This window comes from Scyliorhinus torazame, chromosome 15 (assembly GCF_047496885.1).
Source record: "Scyliorhinus torazame isolate Kashiwa2021f chromosome 15, sScyTor2.1, whole genome shotgun sequence".
Taxonomy (NCBI): domain Eukaryota; kingdom Metazoa; phylum Chordata; class Chondrichthyes; order Carcharhiniformes; family Scyliorhinidae; genus Scyliorhinus; species Scyliorhinus torazame.
The window spans coordinates 159,255,619-159,277,810 of NC_092721.1; the positions used below are offsets into that span (position 1 = coordinate 159,255,619).

The following is a 22,192-nucleotide window of genomic DNA, read 5'->3' on the forward strand; positions in this document are numbered from 1 at the left end:
GGTTGAATGGGCCGATTAAGAGGGCAAGGGTATTTGCGCACCGAAAGAAGCTAAAGGCAGACGTGGTCATGTTTCAGGAGACGCACCTGAAACTGGCGGATCAGGTCAGATTAAGAAAAGGATGGGTGGGACAGGTATTCCACTCGGGCTTGGATGCCAAAAATAGAGGGGTGGCAATACTGGTGGGGAAACGGGTATTGTTTGAGGCGAAGACCACAGTGGTGGACAGTGGGGGTAGATACGTGATGGGATGGTGAGTGGCAGATTGCAAGGTGAGGTGCTGGTGAACGTATATGCCCCGAACTGGGATGATGCGAACTTTATGAAGCGTATGTTGGGGTGCATCCCGGACCTGGAGATGGGAAAGTTGGTAATGGGGGGGGACTTCAACACGGTGCTGGACCCAGGGCTGGACCGGTCCAGATCTAGGACCGGGAGGAGGCCGGCAGCCGCCAAGGTGCTTACGGGCTTTATGGAGCAGATTGGAGGAGTGGATCCCTGGAGATTTACTAGACCAAGGAGTAAAGAATTTTCCTTCTTCTCCCATGTCCACAAAGTGTACTCCTGGATAGACTTCTTTGTCCTGGGAAGGGAGCTGATCCCGAAGGTGGCAGGAATGGAGTATTCCGCTATAGCCATTTCAGATCATGCCCCACATTGAGTAGATCTGGAAGTAGGAGAGGAAAAGGAGCAGCGCCCACTCTGGAGATTAGATATGGGACTGTTGGCGGACGGGGGGCGTATGTGTAAGGGTGAGGGGATGTATTGAAAGGTACCTAGAGATTAATGATGACGGAGAGGTCCAGGTGGGAGTGGTCTGGGAGGCGCTGAAGGCGGTGGTTAGAGGGGAGCTGATCTCCACAAGGGCCCATAAGGGGAAACAAGAGGGTAAAGAAAGGGAGAGATTGTTGGGGGAGATTTTGAGGGTGGATAGGCAATATGCGGAGGCTCCAGATGAAGGGCTATACAGGGAAAGACGGAGATTGCACACGGACTTTGACTTGTTGACCACGGGTAAGGCGGAGGCACAATGGAGGAAGGCACAGGGAGTGCAGTATGAATATGGAGAGAAGGCGAGCCGGCTCCTGGCCCAACAACTTAGGAAGAGGGGGGCGGCGAGAGCGATCGGAGGAGTTAGAGACGAGGAGGGAAAGATGGAACGGGGAGCAGAGAGGGTGAACGGGGTGTTTAAGGTATTTTACGAGAGGCTATATAACGATCAACCCCCTGAAGGGAAAGAGGGAATGATGCGTTTCCTAGACCAGCTGGAGTTCCCGAAGGTTGAGGAACAGGAGATGACAGGACTGGGAGCGCAGATTGAGGTGGAGGAGGTGATAAAAGGAATTGGGTACATGCAGGCAGGGAAGGCCCCGGGACCGGATGGGTTCCCGGTGGAGTTCTATAGGAAATACGTGGACCTGCTGGCCCCACTTCTGACGAGAATCTTTAATGAGGCTAGGGAAAGGGGGACACTACCCCCGACGATGTCAGAGGCGACGATATCGCTGATCCTGAAAAGAGACAAAGACCCGCTGCAGTGCGGGTCATACAGGCCTATTTCCCTCTTGAACGTAGATGCCAAGCTTTTGGCCAAGGTGATGGCGACGAGGATAGAGGAGTGTGTCCCTGGGGTGGTGCATGATGATCAAACGGGGTTTGTTAAAGGGAGGCAATTGAATGCTAACATACGGAGGCTGTTGGGGGTGATGATAATGCCCCCCACGGAGAGGGAGGCGGAGATAGTGGTGGCGATGGATGCAGAGAAAGCATTTGATAGAGTGGAGTGGGACTACCTGTGGGAAGTACTGAGGAGATTTGGATTTGGAGAGGAGTTCATTAGATGGGTTCAGCTCCTGTACAGGGCCCCGGTGGCAAGTGTGATTACAAATAGGCAACGATCTGACCACTTCCCACTATATAGCGGTACAAGACAGGGATGTCCCCTGTCCCCGTTACTGTTTGCGTTGGCAATTGAGCCATTGGCCATAGCGCTGAGGGGCTCCAGGAAGTGGAGGGGGGTACTTAGAGGAGGAGAAGAGCATCGGGTGTCATTATACGCGGATGATTTGTTGTTGTATGTCGCGGACCCAGTGGAGGGGATGCCTGAGATAATGCAGACACTCAGGGAGTTTGGAGAATTTTCAGGATATAAATTGAATATGGGGAAGAGTGAACTGTTTGTGACGAGGTTTCTTTTTGTGTTCCAGTGCCTCCCTGTACTGATTACAAAGGCCTTTTTTAAGAAGGTGGACAAGAGTATTATGAGATTTGTGTGGGCTGGAAAGACCCCAAGAGTAAAGAGGGGGTTCCTGCAGCGCAGTAGGGACAGAGGGGGACTGACACTGCCGAGTCTAAGTGATTATTATTGGGCCGCCAACGTGTCAATGATATGTAAGTGGATGAGGGAAGGGGAAGGAACGGCGTGGAAAAGACTAGAAATGGCGTCCTGTAGGGGAACTAGCTTAAAAGCACTGGCGACGGCGCCGTTGCCGTTCTCCCCGAAAAAATACACCACAAACCCAGTGGTGGTGGCAACTCTGAAAATTTGGGGGCAGTGGAGACGACATAAGGGAGTGACGGGTGCCTCAGTGTGGTCCCCGATAAGGAACAACCATAGGTTCGTCCCGGGAAGGATAGATGGGGGATTTAAATCTTGGCAGCGAGCAGGAATTGCGAAATTGCAGGACTTGTTCTTAGACGGGACGTTCGCGAGTCTGGGAGCACTGACAGAAAAATATGGGTTGCCACCTGGGAATGCATTTCGCTATATGCAAGTGAGGGCATTTGTGAGGCAACAGGTGAGGGAATTTCCGCAGCTCCCGGCGCAAGAGATCCAGGACAGAGTGATTTCGGCGGCATGGGTGGGTGATGGTAGGGTGTCAGATATATATAGGGAAATGAGAGACGAGGGGGAGACGATGGTAGAGGAGCTGAAGGGAAAATGGGAGGAGGAGCTGGGGGAAGAGATTGAGGAGGGGCTGTGGGCAGATGCCCTAAGTACGGTAAACACTTCGTCCTCGTGTGCCAGGCTCAGCCTGATACAATTCAAGGTTCTACACAGGGCGCATATGACGGGAGCAAGGCTGAGTAGGTTTTTTGGAGTGGAAGATAGGTGCGGGAGATGCCCGGGAAGCCCGGCGAACCACACCCACATGTTTTGGTCATGTCCGGTATTGCATGGGTTCTGGGTGGGTGTGGCAAAAGTGATCTCGAAGGTGGTGGGGGTCCAGGTCAAACCAAGCTGGGGGTTGGCTATAGTTGGGGTTGCAGATGAGGCGGGAGTGCAGGAGGCGAGAGAGGCCGACGTGTTGGCCTTTGCGTCCCTCGTAGCCCGGCGGAGGATTCTACTTATATGGAAAGAAGCTAAGCCCCCGGGTGTGGAGGCCTGGATCAACGACATGGCAGGGTTTATAAAACTGGAGCGGATAAAATATGCATTAAGAGGTTCGGCTCAGGGGTTCACCGGGCGGTGGCAACCGTTCCTCGACTATCTCGCAGAGCGATAAGGGAAAATAGGAAAGGCAGCAGCAGCAGCCCAGGGGGGAGGGGGGGAGGAGGACTCATTTGGGTCTTCAGGGGTTTTATATGTGTGTTTATATATTAGTTATTGATATTTGATTTCACAAAGTTACTATTTTAGTTATTATTACTGTTGTTTCTTATTTTGTTGTTGGCAGTTGCCGTTAGTAAGCATATTATTTATTTAAAAAACGATCAATGTATATATTATTACAAAGTTGTAAAATGGGAAATTTTTGTTTGATCGAAAAACTTTAATAAAATATATATATTTTTTAAAAAGGCATATGAAATATTTGCTTTTATCAGTCGAAGCATAGAATACAAGAGCAGGAAGGCTATGATGGAACTGTATAAAACACTTGTTAGGCCACAGCTAGAACTACAGTAGTGTGCAGTTCTTGTTGCCACACTATAGGAAGGATATGATTACACTAGGAGTGCAGAGGAGATTCAGCAGGATGTGCCGGGGTTGGAGGATTTCAGCTGTGAAGAGAGGCTGGTTAGGCTGGGATTGTTTTGTTAGAGCAGAGAAGGCTGAGGGGTTTCTGATTAAGGTGTACAGAATTATGAGGGACATAGATAGGAAGGAACTTTGCCCCTTAGTAGAGAGGTTAATAACTAGGGGGAATAGATTTAAAATTACAGGCAGGAGATTTAGAAGGGATTTGAGGAAAAATGTTTTCATCCAGAGGATGGTGGGAATCTGGAACTCACTGGCTGAAAGGCTGGTTGAGGCAGAAGTCCTTACAACATTTAAGAAGCACTTAGCTGAACACTTGAAATGCACAGTATACAAGACTATGGACCAAGTGCTGGAAAATGGGATTAGAATAGATAGGTGCTTGATGGCCAGCGCAGACAGGATGGGCCAAAGGACCTCTTTCTGTACTGTAAAACTTTTGGTTGGGATTTTTCACGTAACCCACCATGGAAGAGGCGGCCCATCATGGGCCAGCGGCAGGATCTTCTGGTCCCAATGGGATTTCCTGTTGAATGCATTCCTCGCCATTATGAAACCCAAGGCAGGGGTGCGCTGCCAGCGGGACCGGAAGACCCCACTGGCATGAGTGGCCAGAAAGTTCCAAGCTATGACTCCGTGACACAAATGAACTCTGTGATCAGAGCTTCTTGGTGTCTATGGTTCAGTTACTCACTGCAGATATTTTATAGAGCAATTAGGGAGGTTTAGGAATTTACATCTGTAGGTTCAAAATTGGTGCAATGTCTTCTCTTTCCAAACAGCATCCAAGATAACAGCAAGATTTTGAAAAATGTTGCATGTGTATAAATTAAACTGGATGAAAATGGAACAGGAACATATAATATAATTTATATAAATAAATAATAAAAGTCAAATAATTGCTTTTTAAAATGCTCTAATTAACTGGCTCCATACATGCCTGGGAAACACTGCAGTTACAGAGAATTCTCATGGTCCGTGGGATTTTCTTTGTAAATAAAAGTAAACAACTGCTGGTCCAAAGTCACTTCTAGATTATCCAGTGTGATCTGACCTAGTGAAGTCTTTACAGTAAGATGGCTAGACACTAATGGCAAGCAGCCCAGTCCAGCTTTGAAATTTTTCACAACACAGACTCCACAAGTTTAGATGACAGCTGGCTATTATTAAAATCCATGGATTTGCACTGGTTGTCATCCTAGTATTTGCTTTGCACAAACCAGTAATGAGATGATATTGAAATAAGCATCTGGACTCAGCGCGCAGGATGCATAAGCAGTTCCACGAGGAGATGCCAGCTGAGTCACTGTCACAGCGACTGGCTGCTGCGAGTTGCTCCATTTTTTTCTGCTCAAGTCTGAAGCAGCAATCTTGGGAACAAAATCTTCAAGTTTGTGTGGGAGGGGGTAGTGGGGCCAGGGGGCCTACACACTGATCACGGAGAAGCTGTGTTTACACATCCTCTCTGTGAAAGACCGAGCACCAATCGACAGCGCTGTCTTAACATTGCTGTTTAAAGCACAGGACATTGTAAGTATTGATTCACAGCTGGACGCCAGTTTACCAGGGGACCGGCTGTCCAACAATAAAAAAAACATCCAATTCTACTGTTAGGAAAAGAAATATCCATCATGATGGCAGAGCCAAAACATCAGCAAGACCTCCCCGACCCCCCCCCCCCCCCCCTTGTATATCCTGTCCATTCCGAGCATCATTTGACAAACTTGTTGCGAAAAAAATCGATTGCATTCCCGTTTCCAGGAATGTGACAGCCGTGGGAGCTGACGAGTGTTTGTACATCGCATGTTGCAACAACTCATCTTCTCCAGCTCTGCTCTCATTCAAACTTCCGAACACTATCCTTTCATCTGCAAGCTCCCCATTCCACCAGCTCCTGCGGGAGGAACCCGACTGTGGGATGAAATAATTCATTTAGAAACCTGGAATATGCAGCAAGTTAGATAAATATTACCCCCCCCCCCCCCCCTGAAAATGCAAGTTTCGGGCAATTCGTTTTTTTGGGGGGAGAGGGGGACTGACCTGCCAAGCGGCGTTCCCTGACATTTTTCCACAGTAAATCCCAAGCTTTGGCGGTGGAGTCCTTCAGATGCTCGCTGAAAGACCTCCTCAGCTGGTGCCTCGCGGATTTCCGATGGGCCATCCCTTGATCCCGGGACTTAGCGCTCTCGGTCCCCAAGCGGCAGCTGCTCCATGGAATTTCCTCCACCCGCCGCCCAATCCTGAAACTTTCCAAGCGCTCGGGCCACCTGGGTGGGTGGGTCACTCACTCGCACCGTCTCTCGGAACGGACCCGGTGAGGTGGCGCTGGCTCGCGGTGGCTGGCCAGATGTCGAGCTGCCCGCGGCTTTGCGGACATGGCGCTCGCACGATGCCGACGGGGAGAGCGGCTTCGCTGGCCGCCCGTCCGAGAGCTAGGCGGGCTGGCTAGTGTTCCCCTTAGCAGGGACCCCGAGCTTTCCTCCTCCTCCCCCCCGCTCAGGACGGTACCAGATGTGCTCTGATTTGACTTTGCCACTGACGCGCGCCCGCCCGCCGCGCGCGCTCTCTCGCTCTCTGGCGCGCGCGATTCCAGCCGTTGCTCGGAGAGGGGGGGGGGGGGGGCTCCGCTCCTCTGCAGCAGCGCCTGTCCCGCCAACGGCCGCCCTCGCCCACTCCTCTGCCATCGCTGTCCCATCGCAGCTGGAACCGGGCACGCGTTACCCAGTGCGCCTTTTTAGTCCTGGCAAAAATATTTATTTTTTGTCATTTCATCGTCAAGCGAAAGTTGCTTCTCTTCAGAATATCATTCCCATGTGAGCCCGGTAAAAGATAATTTCGTGACATGACAAAAGTCAAAATTTGTACCGAATTCAGGTAAATTCAAAATTAATGTTTAGAGCAGTGCATTATCTTACTCGAAGCAACTTGATTATGTATTTTTTCCTTTACTTTTGTTTTATGTTATATTTGGCTGCAGTCGTAGAAGACCATGAGAGGTGGGACCAGAAGCAGGCGTTCGGCCCGTCGAATCTGCTCCGCCATTCAGAGAGACGATGACTGACCTGACATGATCATCCTCAACTCCACTTTCCCGCCTTATCCCCATAACCCTTGGTTCCCTTACTGATTAAAAATCTGCCATCTCAGCCTTCAACATACTTAACGACCCAGCCTCCCTATCTCTGTAGTAAAAAATTCCACAGATTCACTACGCTCAGGGAAGAAATTCCTCCTTATGAGAATATTTTTCATTATTTCAAAGTGAGCTGAGCTCCCATCTCAAGGTTACCCATCTTTTTGTAGTCTGGGTGGCCAACATCCAAAATTATTTTTTTAAACTTTCCATAGAAAAATAGAATTTTGTAGAGTCCCTGCAGCGCATCGACCCATTGAGTCCACATCAACCCTGTGAAAGAACACCCTATCTAGGTCCACTCCCCTGCCCTATCCCCATAACCCCACCTAACCTTTGGACACTTAAGGGTAATTTAGCATGGTCAATTCACCTAACCTGCACATCTTTCGACTGTGGGAGGAAACCAGAGCACCCAGAAGAAACCCATGCACACACGGAGAGAACATGCAAACTCCACACAGACAGTGATCCAAGCCGGGAATCGAACCCAGGTCCCTGGCGCTGTGAGGCAGCAGTGCTAACCACTTTGCCACTGTGCCAACCATGATTCGATGTATTAAATCAAATCATCAATGACACCTATCACTGCATTTTTCAAATTGAAAAAACAATCCTAAACTTTGCTGATACAAATAAAATGTTACATCACATTTTACAACCGAATTTTTGGAGCTGGATGTTCCAGACTTTGCCAAGAATTCAGTAAATAATTCCCAATGAAGCATCCATGCTGCTCTTTTAATACGAGAAGCAAAGTGGCGATGTAAGGGCATGCCACTGAACTGATAAAAATGTAAACTATGCCACAGTCGCAGAGTACCACAGGCTGGTCTCCTCTTTTGAGAGCTGGCTGATGGTAATTTAACCCTCGGGTCACCACACCTCAGACGGTAATTTAACCTGAGGGTCACCACACCTCAGGCAAGGGGAAAGATTGAGAAGATGGGGCCTTCATGAATAACCTCAGACAGTATGGAAGTCAAACCCACACTGTTGGCATCTCGCCACATCAGGAACAACCATCCAGCCAACTGAGCTATATATATTCATATATATGGGAGTTAATATAGGATACAGTCTACATATACAAAAGTTGCAAGTCAAGTAGACTTCAACCTAAAATGCAATTATACTTGTAAAAATGTCTTGCATGCTTTCAATATGCACAAGTTTAAACAAAAATGATGACTGTCATGAATATTCATAGATTCAAAATAATTGGGAAAAGCAGTAAAAGTGATGTGAAGAAATTTTTTTCACCCAGAGGATTGATGGAGTCTGGAATGAACTTCCTGAGAGGGTAATGGAGGCAGGTTGCACTGAGGTACTCAAAGGTAAAGAAAGAATGTGCAAGGTCACAGGGATAAGGCAGGGGAATGGGACCATGTGGAATGCTCGTTCAGATGGGCTGAATGGCATCCTTCCACACTAAACATTCTGTGATCCAATAGTTCCCAAATCATATGGTTTATGTAGGGCAGTTTGATAGTTGTATTTGTAATATTTGGATGAGGGCTGTTGTGGTTCTGAAATTTGGGGGCATGGATCTGGGTGGGCTGCAACAGCAGACAAAAACTGTCAAATGAAGCATTTTGTGGTATTTTTACGATCATGAACGTACAAACAAACAAGAGCTTTATTGGAAAGGTGTTTACTCAACAGTCTGTGAAGATAAACTGCCCATTTGCCTGAGGAAATGGCTGATGATGTCATCAATACATCACATGATCGGATTCTTTAAATGATTTTGTTCCAACTAGGAACAAACCTGAATACACAACACTTTCCTCCTTTACATTAGTGGTTCCTGATATAAAAGACAATATAACGTTAACAATCAAAATTTACAATATGAATAATTAATAAACACAACAGTCAATAAGTTAAACTTTTCGGAAGACGTTGATTTCTGTGTGGTTGTCGATAAACCTCAGGCTTCTACGTTTCATTGTTGACTGCGACCTCTGATGTTTTTGGTTTAGTTTGGACTTTGTCCTTACTTGTCTCAACCGGATTCAACATTGTGTTCGCAGGTTGGCTCAGTGTTGAAGTGTCCTCACAGTTGTTTCTAATATTGTCAGGTTCTCAGGAATGTCTAGGTCTCCTCTTGGCACAGTTTGTTGCAAACACTCGGTTGACTCTCTCTCTGGCAAACTAGTTGTGTTGCCAAAAGTTGATCAGTGTGTCTTCTCCACACTACATCGTCCCAAGTTTGAACAGTGTAGGGAGACCAGTCCTGTCCATGCTAAGGTATCCTCCTCTCACTGGTAGTATAGTTCTTTGCCAATACTCCTGACCTTTCTGAAAAACACAGCGTTTAGCCATGTTTTCACATCGCAAAACCCAACTTTGCTTTTTCCTCTCAATCATTTCTCTTGTCTTAGGTGACTTCAGCAGATCAATCGCTCAATGTAACTGATGTTTTGCCATGAATAATGTCGGAGTTTGGGTTGTCAAAAGTGTTGTTTTGCTGTACATCGTTAGCAACTGGCTTTGTTGTTTTGACAATGATCCCTGCTTACTAATTACCTTCAATGAATGCTTCATTGACTGAACAATCTTTTCAGCCAGCCCATTTATGGCAGAATGATAAGGAGCGCATCAGATGTGTTGGATTCTATTCTCCTTTAGATAATTTGTGAATTCTTGCAAAATGAACTGCAGCCCATTGTCACTAGCAAGTTGTTCAAGGTCACCCAGTCTTTCTACTGTTCTGTCCAAGTACATCGTCTTCATAATGATTTTCACAATAACGTCATTGCAGTGTTAATGTAAGCCTACTTGAGACACTAATAAAGATTATTATTATTAATAATGGAAACTTCATGCCATTTAAAGTGCGTGTCTCCCACAATGTCTCCCACATACTTGTCCTTTGAATAATCCGGCATAATCTATATGCACTCCTTGCCATGGCCTTCTGGCCATTTCCATGGGTGGAATGGTGCAAGTAGCAGCAAGTTTCAATCCTTTTTACAAGCCTACACATGCTCGCCTTCTCCTCAATTTCACTGTCAAGCCGTGGCCACCAAAAATAGCTTCTAGCTACCTCCTTCATCCTTACTGGCTTAGCTCAGTTGGCTAGACAGTTGGTTTGTGATACAGAGCGAGGCCAGCAGTGCGGGTTCAATTCCCGTACCGGCTGAAGTTTTTCATGAAGACCTGCCTTCTCAAACGTGCCCCTCGCCTGACGGATGATGATTCTGGGGCTGTTTAGCACAGGGCTAAATAGCTGGCTTTGAAAGCAGACCAAGACAGGCCAGCAGCGCGGGTTCAATTCCCGTACTGGCCTCCCCAAACAGGCGCCGGAATGTGGCGGCTAGGGGCTTTTCACAGTAACTTCATTTGAAGCCTACTTGTGACAATAGCGATTTTCTTTCTTTCTTCTCAGGTTAAACCAACACCAGTCAGTTCTCCCCCTCAAAGGGGAAAGCAGCCTATGGTCATCTGGGACCAAGGCGACTTTACCATTAGCATCTCACACTGACCTTCATGCAATTGGTTCAGAACACGTTCCCTTAACAATGGCGGAATGATGTCTCTCATTCCCAGAGGCGACAACTAACCTGTACGGATAGTTTGAGTCTTCGGGTAACATATGGCTTCAATTCTGAGTTTGCTCCCAGGTCGTGCCACGAAGTACCATGTCCATAACGTCTGACAGTAGTGGATTATTTCTGGTATCCTTCTTAACTTATCCTATGGTTACATTGACCTCTAAATGGAAAATATTACCACTCAAACTATTAATTGACGACTCATTAGGTAAAGGTAATAGAGAGTCCATCAGCATTCCTTTTTTTTTTTTAAATTACTTTGTGCAGGCATTTGTATAAACAAACAAAACAAATAAGAGCAGAACAAAGAACAAAGTAAAGTACAGCACAGGAACAGGCCCTTCACCCCTCCAAGCCTGCGCCGACCATGCTGCCCATCTAAACTAAAATCTTCTACACTTCCAGGGTCCTTATCCCTATATTCCCATCCTATTCATGTATTTGCCAAGATGCCCCTTAAACTATCACTATCGTCCCTGCTTCCACCACCTCCTCCGGCAGCGAATTCCAGGCACCCACTGCCATCTGTGTAAAAAACTTGTCTCGTACATCTCTAAACCTTGCCCCTCGCACCTTAAACCTATGCCCCCTAGTAATTAACCCCTCTACCCTGAGAAAAAGTCTCTGACTATCCATTCTGTCTATGCCCCTCATAATTTTGTAGACCTCTATCAGGTCGCCTCTCAACTTCCTTCATTCCAGTGAGAACAAACCAAGTTTATTCAACGTATTATCACAGCTAATGCCCTCCATACCAGGCAACATCCTGGTAAATCTCTTCTGCACCCTTTCTAAAGCCTCCACATCTTTCTGGTAGTGCGGCGACCAGAATTGAACACTATACTCCAAGTGTGGCCTAACTAAGGTTCTATACAGCTGCAAAATGACTTTCCAATTTTTATACTCAATGCCCCGGTAATGAAGGCAAGCATGCCGTATGCCTTCTTGACTACCTTCTCCACCTGTGTTGCCCCTTTCAGTGACCTGTGGACCTGTACACCCAGACCTCTCTGACTGGCAATACTCTTGAGGGTTCTACCATTCACTGTATATGCCCTACCTGTATTAGACTTCCAAAAAGCATTATACCTCACATTTGCCCGGATTAAACTCCATCTGCCACCTCTCCAAATGATCTAAATCCTGCTGTATCCTCTGACAGTCCTCATCGCTATCTGAAATTTCACCAACCTTTGTGTCGTCCGCAAACTTACTAATCAGACCAGTTACATTTTCCTCCAAATCATTTATATATACTACGAACTGCAAAGGTCCCAGTACTAAACCCTGCGGAACGCCACTAGTAACAGCCCTCCAATCAGAAAAGCACCCTTCCGTTGCTACTCTCTGCCTTCTATGACCTAGCCAGTTCTGTATCCATCTTGCCCGAGTGACTTCATCTTTTGTACCAGTCTGCCATGAGGGACCTTGTCAAAGGCCTTACTGAAGTCCATATAGACAACATCCACTGCCCTACCGGCATCAATCATTTCTGTGACCTCCTCCAAAAACTCAATCAAGTTAGTGAGACCACACAACCTCCCCTTCACAAAACCATGCTGCCTCTCGCTAATACGTCAACTTGCTTCCAAATGGGAGTAGATCCTGTCTCGAAGAAGTCACTCCAGTAATTTCCCTCCCACTGACGTAAGGCTCACCGGCCTGTAGTTCCCTGGATTATCCTTGCTACCCTTCTTAAACAAAGGAACAACATTGGCTATTCTCCAGTCCTCCGGACATCACCTGAAGACAGTGAGGATCTAAAGATTTCTGTCAAGGCCTCAGCAATTTCCTCTCTTGCTTCCTTCAGTATTCTGGGGTAGATCTCATCAGGCCCTGGGGACTTATCCACCGTAATATCTTTTAAGACGCCCAACACCTCGTCTTTTTGGATCTCAATGTGACCCAGGCTATCTACACATCCTTCTCCAGACTCAACATCAACCAATTCTTTTGTGAATACTGATGCAAAGTATTCATTTAGTACCTCGCCCATTTCCTCTGGCTCCACACATAGATTTCCTCCCCTGTCCTTCATGGGCCAACCCATCCCCTGGCTACCCTCATGCTTTTTATGTACGTGTAAAAAGCCTTGGGATTTTCCTTAACTCTATTTGCCAATTACTTTTCATGATCCCTTTTAGCCCTCCTGACTCCTTGCTTAAATTCCTTCCTACTTTCCTTATATTCCACACAGGCTTCATCTGTTCCCAGCCTTCTAGCCCTGACAAATGCCTCCTTTTTCCTTTTGACGAGGCCTACAATATCTCTCGTCATCCAACGTTCCCGAAATTGGACATATTTATCCTTCTTCCTCACAGGAACATGCCGGTCCTGAATTCCTTTCAACTGACATTTGAAAGCCTCCCACGTCCCATGTCAGATGTTGATTTACCCTCAAACATCCGCCCCCAATCTAGGTTCTTCAGTTCCCGCCTAATATTGTTATAATCAGCCTTCCCTCAATTTAGCACATTCACCCGAGGACCACTCTTATCCTTGTCCACCAGCACTTTAAAACTTACTGAATTGTGGTCACTGTTCCTGAAATGCTTCCCTACTGAAACTTTTATCACCTGGCCGGGCTCATTCCCCAATACCAGGTCCAGTACAGCCCCTTCCCTACTTGGACTACCTACATATTGTTTTAGGGGCTTTTCACAGTAACTTCATTGAAGCCTATTTGTGACAATAAGCGATTTTCATTTTCATTTTTCCTGGATGCTCCTTACAAACTCTGCCCCGTCCAAGCCCCTAGCACTAAGTGAGTCCCAGTCAATATTGGGGAAGTTAAAGTCTCCCATCACCACAACCCTGTTGCTTTTACTCCTTTCCAAAATCTGTTAACCTACCTGTTCCTCTTGTCATGATGTGCAGACATGCAGATAATGATATACAGACAGGCACAGACAGGCAGCTAATGAAGACAGAGAACAGGACATGACCAATGAGCACGCAGTACACTCAGGGGTGGTATCTCACTATAAAGGGCATGAGGCACTCACACTCCACCTCTTTCTACTGATGAACATCTACAGAGTGAGTCAGGGTGTATGTACAATATCACACCTCCAACACGTGGTTAAGAGCTAGTCTGGTTCAGTCAGACAGAGTAACCACACTTAGGTTAGCAGAGAGTCGAACTCATAGATAACTGCTACTGGTTCAATAAATCAGATTGAATTAACTTCAAGGTCTGGAGTATCTTTTGGTTAAAGCTGCATCCAGTTGCAGCCTGTGTTATCCCAGAGTGCATAACACGACATGCTACCAGGAGATTGCTTAATCTAGGTGGTTTACCTCAGTCCGTTCCGTGACGACCAGCGAATGTATCCCGGCACCATGGAGAAGATTCAGGCTCCTCACCAGCTCAAGACCTCCGGCAATCTAAGTGCCAACTGGCAGACATTCAAGCAAAAGGTTCTGCTGTACATCGAAGCTTCAGACCTCGTAGGTGCGTCTGATGCAAGGAAGATCACGCTTCTCCTCTCAACAGCGGGTGATCAAGCCATCGAATACTTCAACTCTTTTCACTTCACCGAAGGCCAGGACAAGACAAAGTTTCAGAACATCCTGGACAAGTTTGACAGTCACTGTGAAGTGGCCACCAATGAAATCTTCGAGCGCTACATACTCAAACAGCGTCTACAAGGTAAAGATGAATCTTTCAACTCCTTCTTAACTAACCTCCGCCTGCTAGCGCTGTCCTGCAACTTTGGTGATATTGCTGACTCCATGATCAGAGACCAAATCGTTTTTGGAGTTCACTCTGATCCTCTGAGAGAGCAGCTACTGAAAATCAAGCATATGACCCTGCCAGTCACGTTTGAAACATGCACAGTGCATGAGCACGCCAAAAATCGCTGTGCCCAGTACAAATCGGCTGAAAATGAGAAACTTGCCTCCCACGAGGCAGAGAGTGTGCAGGCCATCTCCCGGATGCAGTGCCTCAGCATTGATGAAAGAGGCCATTTTGCGCGCTTTTCCTGGGGCCCCACGCATGCGCGATGCGAACGGGATAACAAAGCGGCCGACACACGCACTGCGCATGTGCAACGACGCGTGGAGCGTCAGGGCGGCGACGTCATGACGTGCTCGAACTGCGGCAAAGCCCACTTAAAGAAACACTGCCCTGCAAGAGGCAGGCGATGTTTAAACTGTGGGAAGCCTGGACACTATGCAGCCTTGTGCAGGTCTGCACCACCAGTCAGGGGCCAGCGCTCCCAATTCCGACGACGGCGCATTCAGAGTGTGCAACAACGATTACAGGATTTGATCCTGGCAGCACAACGGATCCAGAGGAAGAATGCCTGGACTCTGCCTACTGTGTGGGTATCATTACCAATTGTGAATATGCCACATCCAAATCATCACAAATTCAATCCACCCTCGCTGTGGATTCTGCAGACGAATGGCGTGCGGTGATGCAGGTCAACTACTGCTCCATCCAGTTTAAGCTGGACACAGGTGCTTCTGCCAACCTCCTCTCACAGGCAGATTTAAAACGCATCAAGAAGCCCCCCAAGGTCCTTCCAGCAGCCTGCGGGCTCCTGGACTACATCGGAAATACCATCACGGCACTGGGATCCTGCCATCTACTCGCCTCCAACCGGAGCACCCATGCACGGTTACGTTTTGAAATTGTCAAGCCAGGCAGGGCATCCCTACTTGGCGCGCAGGTCTGCAAGCAGCTGAACCTCGTGCAACGGGTTTACACAACAACATCCTCCAATGTGGATCTTTAGGCCGGCATTGACGACATTCTCGCTCAGTATCCGGATGTGTTTGACGGGATAGCCATGCTGCCATATCGATACACGATTCTGCTACGACCTGATGCCAAGCCAGTGGTCCATGCACCACGCCGGGTCCCGGTTCCACTGAGGGAGCGCCTGAAGGCACAGCTCAAGGATCTTCAGCAACAGGGCATTATTTCCAAGGTAACCGAACCGACTGACTGGGTCAGCTCGATGGTATATGTTAGAAAGCCTTCGGGAGACCTGCGCATCTGCATTGATCCCAAGGATCTCAATAAGAATATAATGTGTGAACACTACCCCATCCCGAAGCGGGAGGAACTCACCAGTGAGATGGCACATGCACGTTTTTTCACCAAGTTAGATGTGTCACATGGATTTTGGCAAATCCAGCTGGATGAGTCCAGCAGAAGGCTCTGCACCTTCAACACACCGTTTGACAAATACTGCTATAATCGCATGCCGTTTGGCACTGTTTCAGCATCGGAGATCTTCCATCGCATCATGGAGCAGATGATGGAGGGCATTGAAGGCGTTCGTGCGTACGTGGATGACATCATCATATGGTCCACGACCTCTGAAGAGCATGTTTCCCGTCTCCAGCAGGTATTCCGCCATGTCCACGCCAATGGCCTGAAGCTGAACAGGTCCAAATGTTGCTTTGGCATGTCGACACTCAAGTTCCTAGGTGACCAGATCTCTCAGCAGGGTATGCGCCCGGACACAGACAAGCTCAAGGCCATCGAAGCTATGAAGGTCCCTGAAGACAAGAAGGCGGTGCTGCACTTCCTGGGTGTGGTGAACCACGTATTGCTACTATATGTATATATTTACCATTATTCGTTATTCGTCCTACTGTTATCCACCGCTGTATATATGTTCACTGTTGTTCTTATTCTCTGTTACTTACTGTTGTTGTGTTGATGCTTCTGTTGGCTCCGCCTGTGGCTCCGCCCCTCGGGGGAAGCATATAATTGGCAGACCTGGGAGCAGCAGCAGGCTGGCATACTTCCTAGCTTATTAAAACCACTGTTCTCTTCTACAACTCGACTCGTGTGAATTGATGGTCCATGAATTTAATAAGCTAAGATATCACAATGGACGCCGCTCTTAAGCCTGACCGACTTGAACTCGACCCGCAGGCAACTGAAGCCACTGCAATCTTTGAGCGTTGGCTAAGTTGTTTCGAGGCCTACCTCGACTCCTCGACCGACGACATCTCCGGGGCGCACAAGCAGCGTCTCCTCAACGCTCGGGTGAGTCACAAAATTTTCCTATTAATCAGAGACACGGCCTCGTACGAAGAGGCGGTTACACTGTTGAAAGGACAGTCCGTGAGGCCGGTGAATGAGGTGTTCGCTCGACATCTTCTTACCACGCGGCGTCTGCGCCCTGGTGAATCGCTGGCAGAATTCTTGCGTGACCTGAGGGTACTCACCAAGAATTGTAACTGCCAGGCAGTTACGGCAGTGCAACACACGGAACTCATAATCCGGGACACCTATGTGGCCGGAGTCCGGTCCAGTTATATCCGGCAACGACTGCTCAACCTCAAGGACACGGTACAGCTATCTACCTCATTAGAGGTAGCATTCCAGAGTTTGGATGCGTTCACGCCTGACCACGCGGCATCCTCGTGGATGTCGGAGGCACGGCCATCACCTGACCCTGGCGTGTCGCATGCCTGTGTCGCGCGGCTACCCGCCAACTCCGGGGGGACCGTTCAGCTACTTTTGCGGCCAGGGCCGCACCCGAGGCAGCGTTGTCCAGCTCGGAACGCGACCTGCAACGAGTGCGGTAAGAAGGGGCATTTTGCCAAAGTCTGCCTGGCCCAACCTAAAGTTCCCAAATCGAAAGCCTGCCAGGCCCGACCTGAAGCTCACAGATCCCGCAGTGTGGCTTTGGGCTGCCGGTACTGCCCCCTTCTGATGCGCCACCCACCTCGTGCAGTTCGTGGGGGCTGCCATTTTGTCCGCCATCTTTAACGCTGCCCGCCACGTGCGACTCATGGAGGCCGCCATTTTGGGACAATCCCGCTACCGCCGACCGGACCAGTCATCCGCAGTTCGGCTCTGTTACACTCGACCAGTCCCGGCCCCATCACCTCAAGAACTCTATGATGGCCGTCCAGGTCAATGGGCATGAGACGTCCTGCCTTTTTGGATAAGGTAAGGCGCTGCTCCCTCCGGATTTTCCCCGTGTCCCAAACAATCTCCCTTGCTTCCGGATCACATTCCGTGCAGTTCTGGGGGTACTGTGTCGCAAACCTTGTGTACAGGCCGTCGAGTACGCCAACTTTAAACTTTACGTCCTCCCCCATCTCTGCGCTCCACTCTTATTAGGACTGGATTTCCAGTGTAACCTCCGAAGCCTGACCTTGAAGTTCGGTGGACACCTGCCTCCCCTCACCGTCTGTAGCCTCGCGACCTTTAAGGTCGCCCCTCCCTCGCTCTTTGCGAACCTCACCCCCGACTGTAAGTCCGTCGCCACCAGGAGCAGATGATACAGTGCTCAGGACAAGGCCTTTATCAGGTCGGAGGTCCAGCGACTCTTGCGGGAAGGGATCATTGAGGCCAGTTACTGCCCCTGGAAAGTCCCACGTGGTGGTCGTCAGGACCGGGGAGAAGAACCGGATGGTCATCGACTACAGTCAGATGATCAACCGGTATACGCAACTCGATGCGTACCCTTTTCCCCGCATATCTGACATGGTCAACCAGATTGCGCACTACCGAGTCTTCTCCACGGTAGGCTTGAAGTCCGCGTACCAATAGCTCCCTATCCGCCCGGAGGACCGCCACTACACTGCCTTCGAGGCAGACGGCCGCCTCTACCACTTCCTCAGGGTTCCCTTCGGTGTCACCAATGGGGTCTCGGTCTTCCAATGAACGATGGACCGAATGGTTGACCAGTACGGGCTGCGGGCCACGTTTCCGTATTTGGATAATGTCACCATCTGCATCCATGATCAGCAGGACCACGACGTTAACCTTAAGAAATTCCTCCACACCGCCCAACTCCTTAATTTGACCTATAACGAGAAATGCGTTTTCCGCACAACCCAACTAGCCATCCTTGGCTATGTCCTAGGGCCCGACCCTGATCGCATGCAACTTCCCCTCCCCCACTGCCCCAAGTCCCTGAAGAGATGCCTGGGGTTCTTTTACCACTATGCCCAGTGGCTCCCCAATTATGCGGACAAGGCCCGCCCACTTATCAAATGCACCATTTTTCCCCTGACGGCTGAGGCCCGCCTGGACTTCGACCGCATCAAGACAGACATTGCCAAGGCCACGATGCACGCTGTGGACGAGTCCATTCCGTTCCAGGTGGAGAGCGATGCGTTGGACTTTACCCTGGCCGCTACCCTCAACCAGGTAGGAAGGCCCGTGGCTTTCTTTTCCCATACCCTCCATGCCTCCGAGATTTGACACTCCTCCGTCGAAAAGGAAGCCCAAACCATTGTAGAAGCTGTGCGACATTGGAGGCATTACCTGGCCGGCAGGAGATTCACTCTCCTCACTGACCAACGGTCGGTTGCCTTCATGTTCAATAACACACAGCGGGGCAAGGTCAAGAACGACAAGATTCTGAGGTGGAGGATCGAACTCTCCACCTATAACTACGATATCCTGTATCGTCCTGGGAAGCTCAATGAGCCCCCAGATGCCCTGTCCCGCGGTACATGCACCAGCGTGCAAGAAGACCAACTTCGGGCCATTTACAATGACCTCTGTCATCCGGGGGTCACCCGGCTTCTCCATTTCATCAAGGCCCGCAACCTGCCCTACTCTACCGAGGAGGTAAGGACCGTGACCAGGGACTGCCAAGTCTGCGCGGAGTGCAAGCCGCACTTCTATCGGCCAGACAGGGCTCACCTGGTGAAGGCCTCCCGCCCCTTTTAACGCCTCAGCGTCGATTTCAAAGGGCCCCTCCCCTCCACTGACCGTAACGTGTACTTCCTCAACATCGTTGACGAGTACTCCCATTTTCCCTTTACTATCCCTTGCCCCGACATGACTTCGGCCACTGTCATCAAGGCCCTACACAGCATCTTCACCTTGTTCGGTTTCCCCACCCACATCCACAGTGATCGGGGCTCCTCTTTTATGAGCGATGAGCTGCATCAGTCCCTGTTTAGTAAGGGCATCGCCTCAAGCAGGACTACCAGCTACAACCCCCGGGGAAACGGGCAGGTGGAGAGGGAGAATGCGACGGTCTGGAAGGTCAAGAAGGGCTAGTCCTTCTTGCCCTCCGGTCTAGACGTTTCCCAGTCTCCTGCTGGCAGGAGGTCCTTCCCGATGCGCTTCACTCCATCCAGTCGCTTCTCTGCACCGCCACTAACGAGACCCCTCACGAACGTTTGTTTGTCTTCCCCAGGAAGTCCATCTCCGGGGTCTCGCTTCCATCCTGGCTGACAACACCAGGGCCTGTCCTCCTCAGAAAGCATGTGAGGAGTCATAACTCCGACCCCCTGGTCGAGAGGGTTCAGCTCATCCAGGTCAAGGCCATCGAAGCCATGAAGGTCCCTGAAGACAAGAAGGCGGTGCTGCACTTCCTGGGTGTGGTGGACCACGTATTGCTACTATATATATATATATTTACCATTATTCGTTATTCGTCCTACTGTTATCCACCGCTGTATATATGTCCACTGTTGTTCTTATTCTCTGTTACTTACTGTTGTGTTGATGCTTCTGTTGGCTCCGCCCATCGGGGGAGGTATATAATTGGCAGACCTGTGGCCAGCTCTCAGTGCGGGAGCAGCAGCAGGCTGGCATACTTCTTAGCTTATTAAAACCACTGTTCTCTTCTACAACTCGACTCGTGTGAATTGATGGTTCATCACTGGGCATGGTCAGTTTTCTGGGCAAGTACATCCCAAACCTGGCCTCACACACCACATCCTATGAAACCTGGTAAAAAAGTCCACTACCTTTGAGTGGAAGGCAACTCATCAGGCAAAGTGGTTGGAGCTGAAAGCCAAGCTCAGCACTGCACCCATCTTGGAATTTTCCGACCCAGACAGGGAGATGAAGAACTCGACAGATGCGAGCCAGGGTGGCATTGGTGCGGTGCTGCTTCAACGCGATGACGCTTCATCCTGGGCACCGGTAGCCTCCGCATCGAGGGCCATGACACCCACCGAAACAAGGTATGCGCAAATAGAGAAGGAATGCCTGGGTCTTCTCACTGGCATTTTCAAGTTTCATGACTATGTCTACGGCCTGCCGACATTCACCCCCAATACCTCAGACATTACGTCCGCAAACCACTGCTAGAACTCCTTCAGTTTCGGACTTGCCCAAAACATGTGGACATGGTTCATAGGCCTCCTTGCGCACTGCCCACATCTGTCCTCTACTCCCTGAAATAACCTATTCATCATAGTCACCCTCATGTGAGACCTGTGGACAACTTTAAACTGGATAAGACTGAGCCTTGCAAACAACGAAGATGCATTCACCCTCCACAGGGCCTCCTCCCACGTCAAGGACTCTTTCCCCCCCTCCCCCCCCCAGCTCTTCCTCCCACTTCCGTTAAATGTCTCCCATCGGGGCTCCCTCCCAGTCCATCAGCTCCTTATGGACTTCGGACACCTTCCCCTACCCCATCCCTTGACAACACCTTATTTTGCAGCCCCAAGGGTGGTAACCCGGGAAAGGAAGGCCAAAACCTCCTATGGTTTTCACCGATCGGTGCCCATACCGAGGCACCCTCCATCCTCAAATGTTGTCTCAACTGCCCTCATGTCCTCAAGGATGACACCACCACTGGGCTCACAAAGTACCTGGCTGGCGAGAACGGCAGAGGCGGCTAATGCCCCTAAGCTCATTCTCCTACAAGAAGCCATCTCCATCCGCCCCCATACCGACCCCCCCGCCCCCCCCACCCATTTCCTAACCATAGCAGTGTTAGCTGCTCAGTAGTAATTCATTATATTCGGCAATGTCAACACCCCTCCCCCTTCTCGCACTCGCTCCAAAAAAGCCTTTTTTATCTGTGGGGTCTTCCCTGCCCGCACAAACCTAAAATCAACCCGTTGACCTTTTTAAAGAATGACTTCGGACAAAGATCGGGAGGTTCTGGAGTATGAACAGGAACCTTGGCAGCACCGTCACCTTCACTGTCTGCACCCATCCCACCAAAGAGAGAGGCAGCACATCCCACCTCTTAAAATCCCCCTTCATCTGTTCCACTAACCGAGTCAATTTTAACTTATGCAGCTGCGCCCAACCCCATGTCACCTGAATGCCCAAGTACCTGAAACTCGACCCCATCACCTTAAACGGGAGCTACCCCAACCTTCTCTCCTGGCCTCTGGTCTCAATTGAGAAAACCTCACTCTTTCCCGTGTTCAGCTTGTACCCGGAGAACCGACTAAAGTCCTCCAAAATCCCCATAATACAGCCAATGCCCCCCCCCCCCCCCCCCCCCCCGCCATGCATCCAAGATATATAACAGCAGGTCGTCTACGTACAACAAAACTCTGTGCTCGACACCACCCCCCCCTCCCACAATCCCTTAACAGTCTCTCAACGGACTTCCGGTAGCAGCCATGACCTGCTATGTCACGCGATCGGCAGCTCCCGCCGGGATCGGTGTTTCGGGCCGCTAAAAGGAGCGACGGCGGCAATTAACAGGAGGGACCGGTGTGGGAACAGACATGGGAGAGCCCCTTCCCCGCTGGTGCATGGAGAGGACCAGGAGCGGAGCCGGCAGACACGCGAACCCGGGGAAGAAGGTCGAGAAGGTCCGG

At 49.6% G+C, this 22,192-nt stretch overlaps 1 protein-coding gene and 1 long non-coding RNA gene across 5 annotated transcripts in view; one reads left to right on the top strand and one right to left on the bottom strand.

Annotated features, from left to right (window-relative positions):
* LOC140391939 (stAR-related lipid transfer protein 13-like) overlaps positions 1-22,192 on the bottom strand; it is a 938,750-nt gene that overhangs the window by 289,851 nt on the left and 626,707 nt on the right. Inside the window, exon 1 of one of the 4 annotated variants that reach the window (XM_072477010.1) lies at positions 6,023-6,477. The exons of the other annotated variants lie outside the window; for them this stretch is intronic. Within the exon in view, the coding sequence (XP_072333111.1) occupies positions 6,023-6,143 (121 nt within the window). The 5' untranslated portion in view covers positions 6,144-6,477. Of the gene's footprint in view, positions 1-6,022; positions 6,478-22,192 lie in introns of those variants that run through there. 4 annotated transcript variants of the gene reach the window in all.
* Positions 6,642-22,192, top strand: part of LOC140391941 (uncharacterized) — a 45,185-nt gene continuing 29,634 nt past the window's right edge. The window contains exon 1 of the long non-coding RNA XR_011935216.1: positions 6,642-6,856. This is a non-coding gene — a long non-coding RNA (uncharacterized lncRNA). The remainder of the gene's footprint in view (positions 6,857-22,192) is intronic.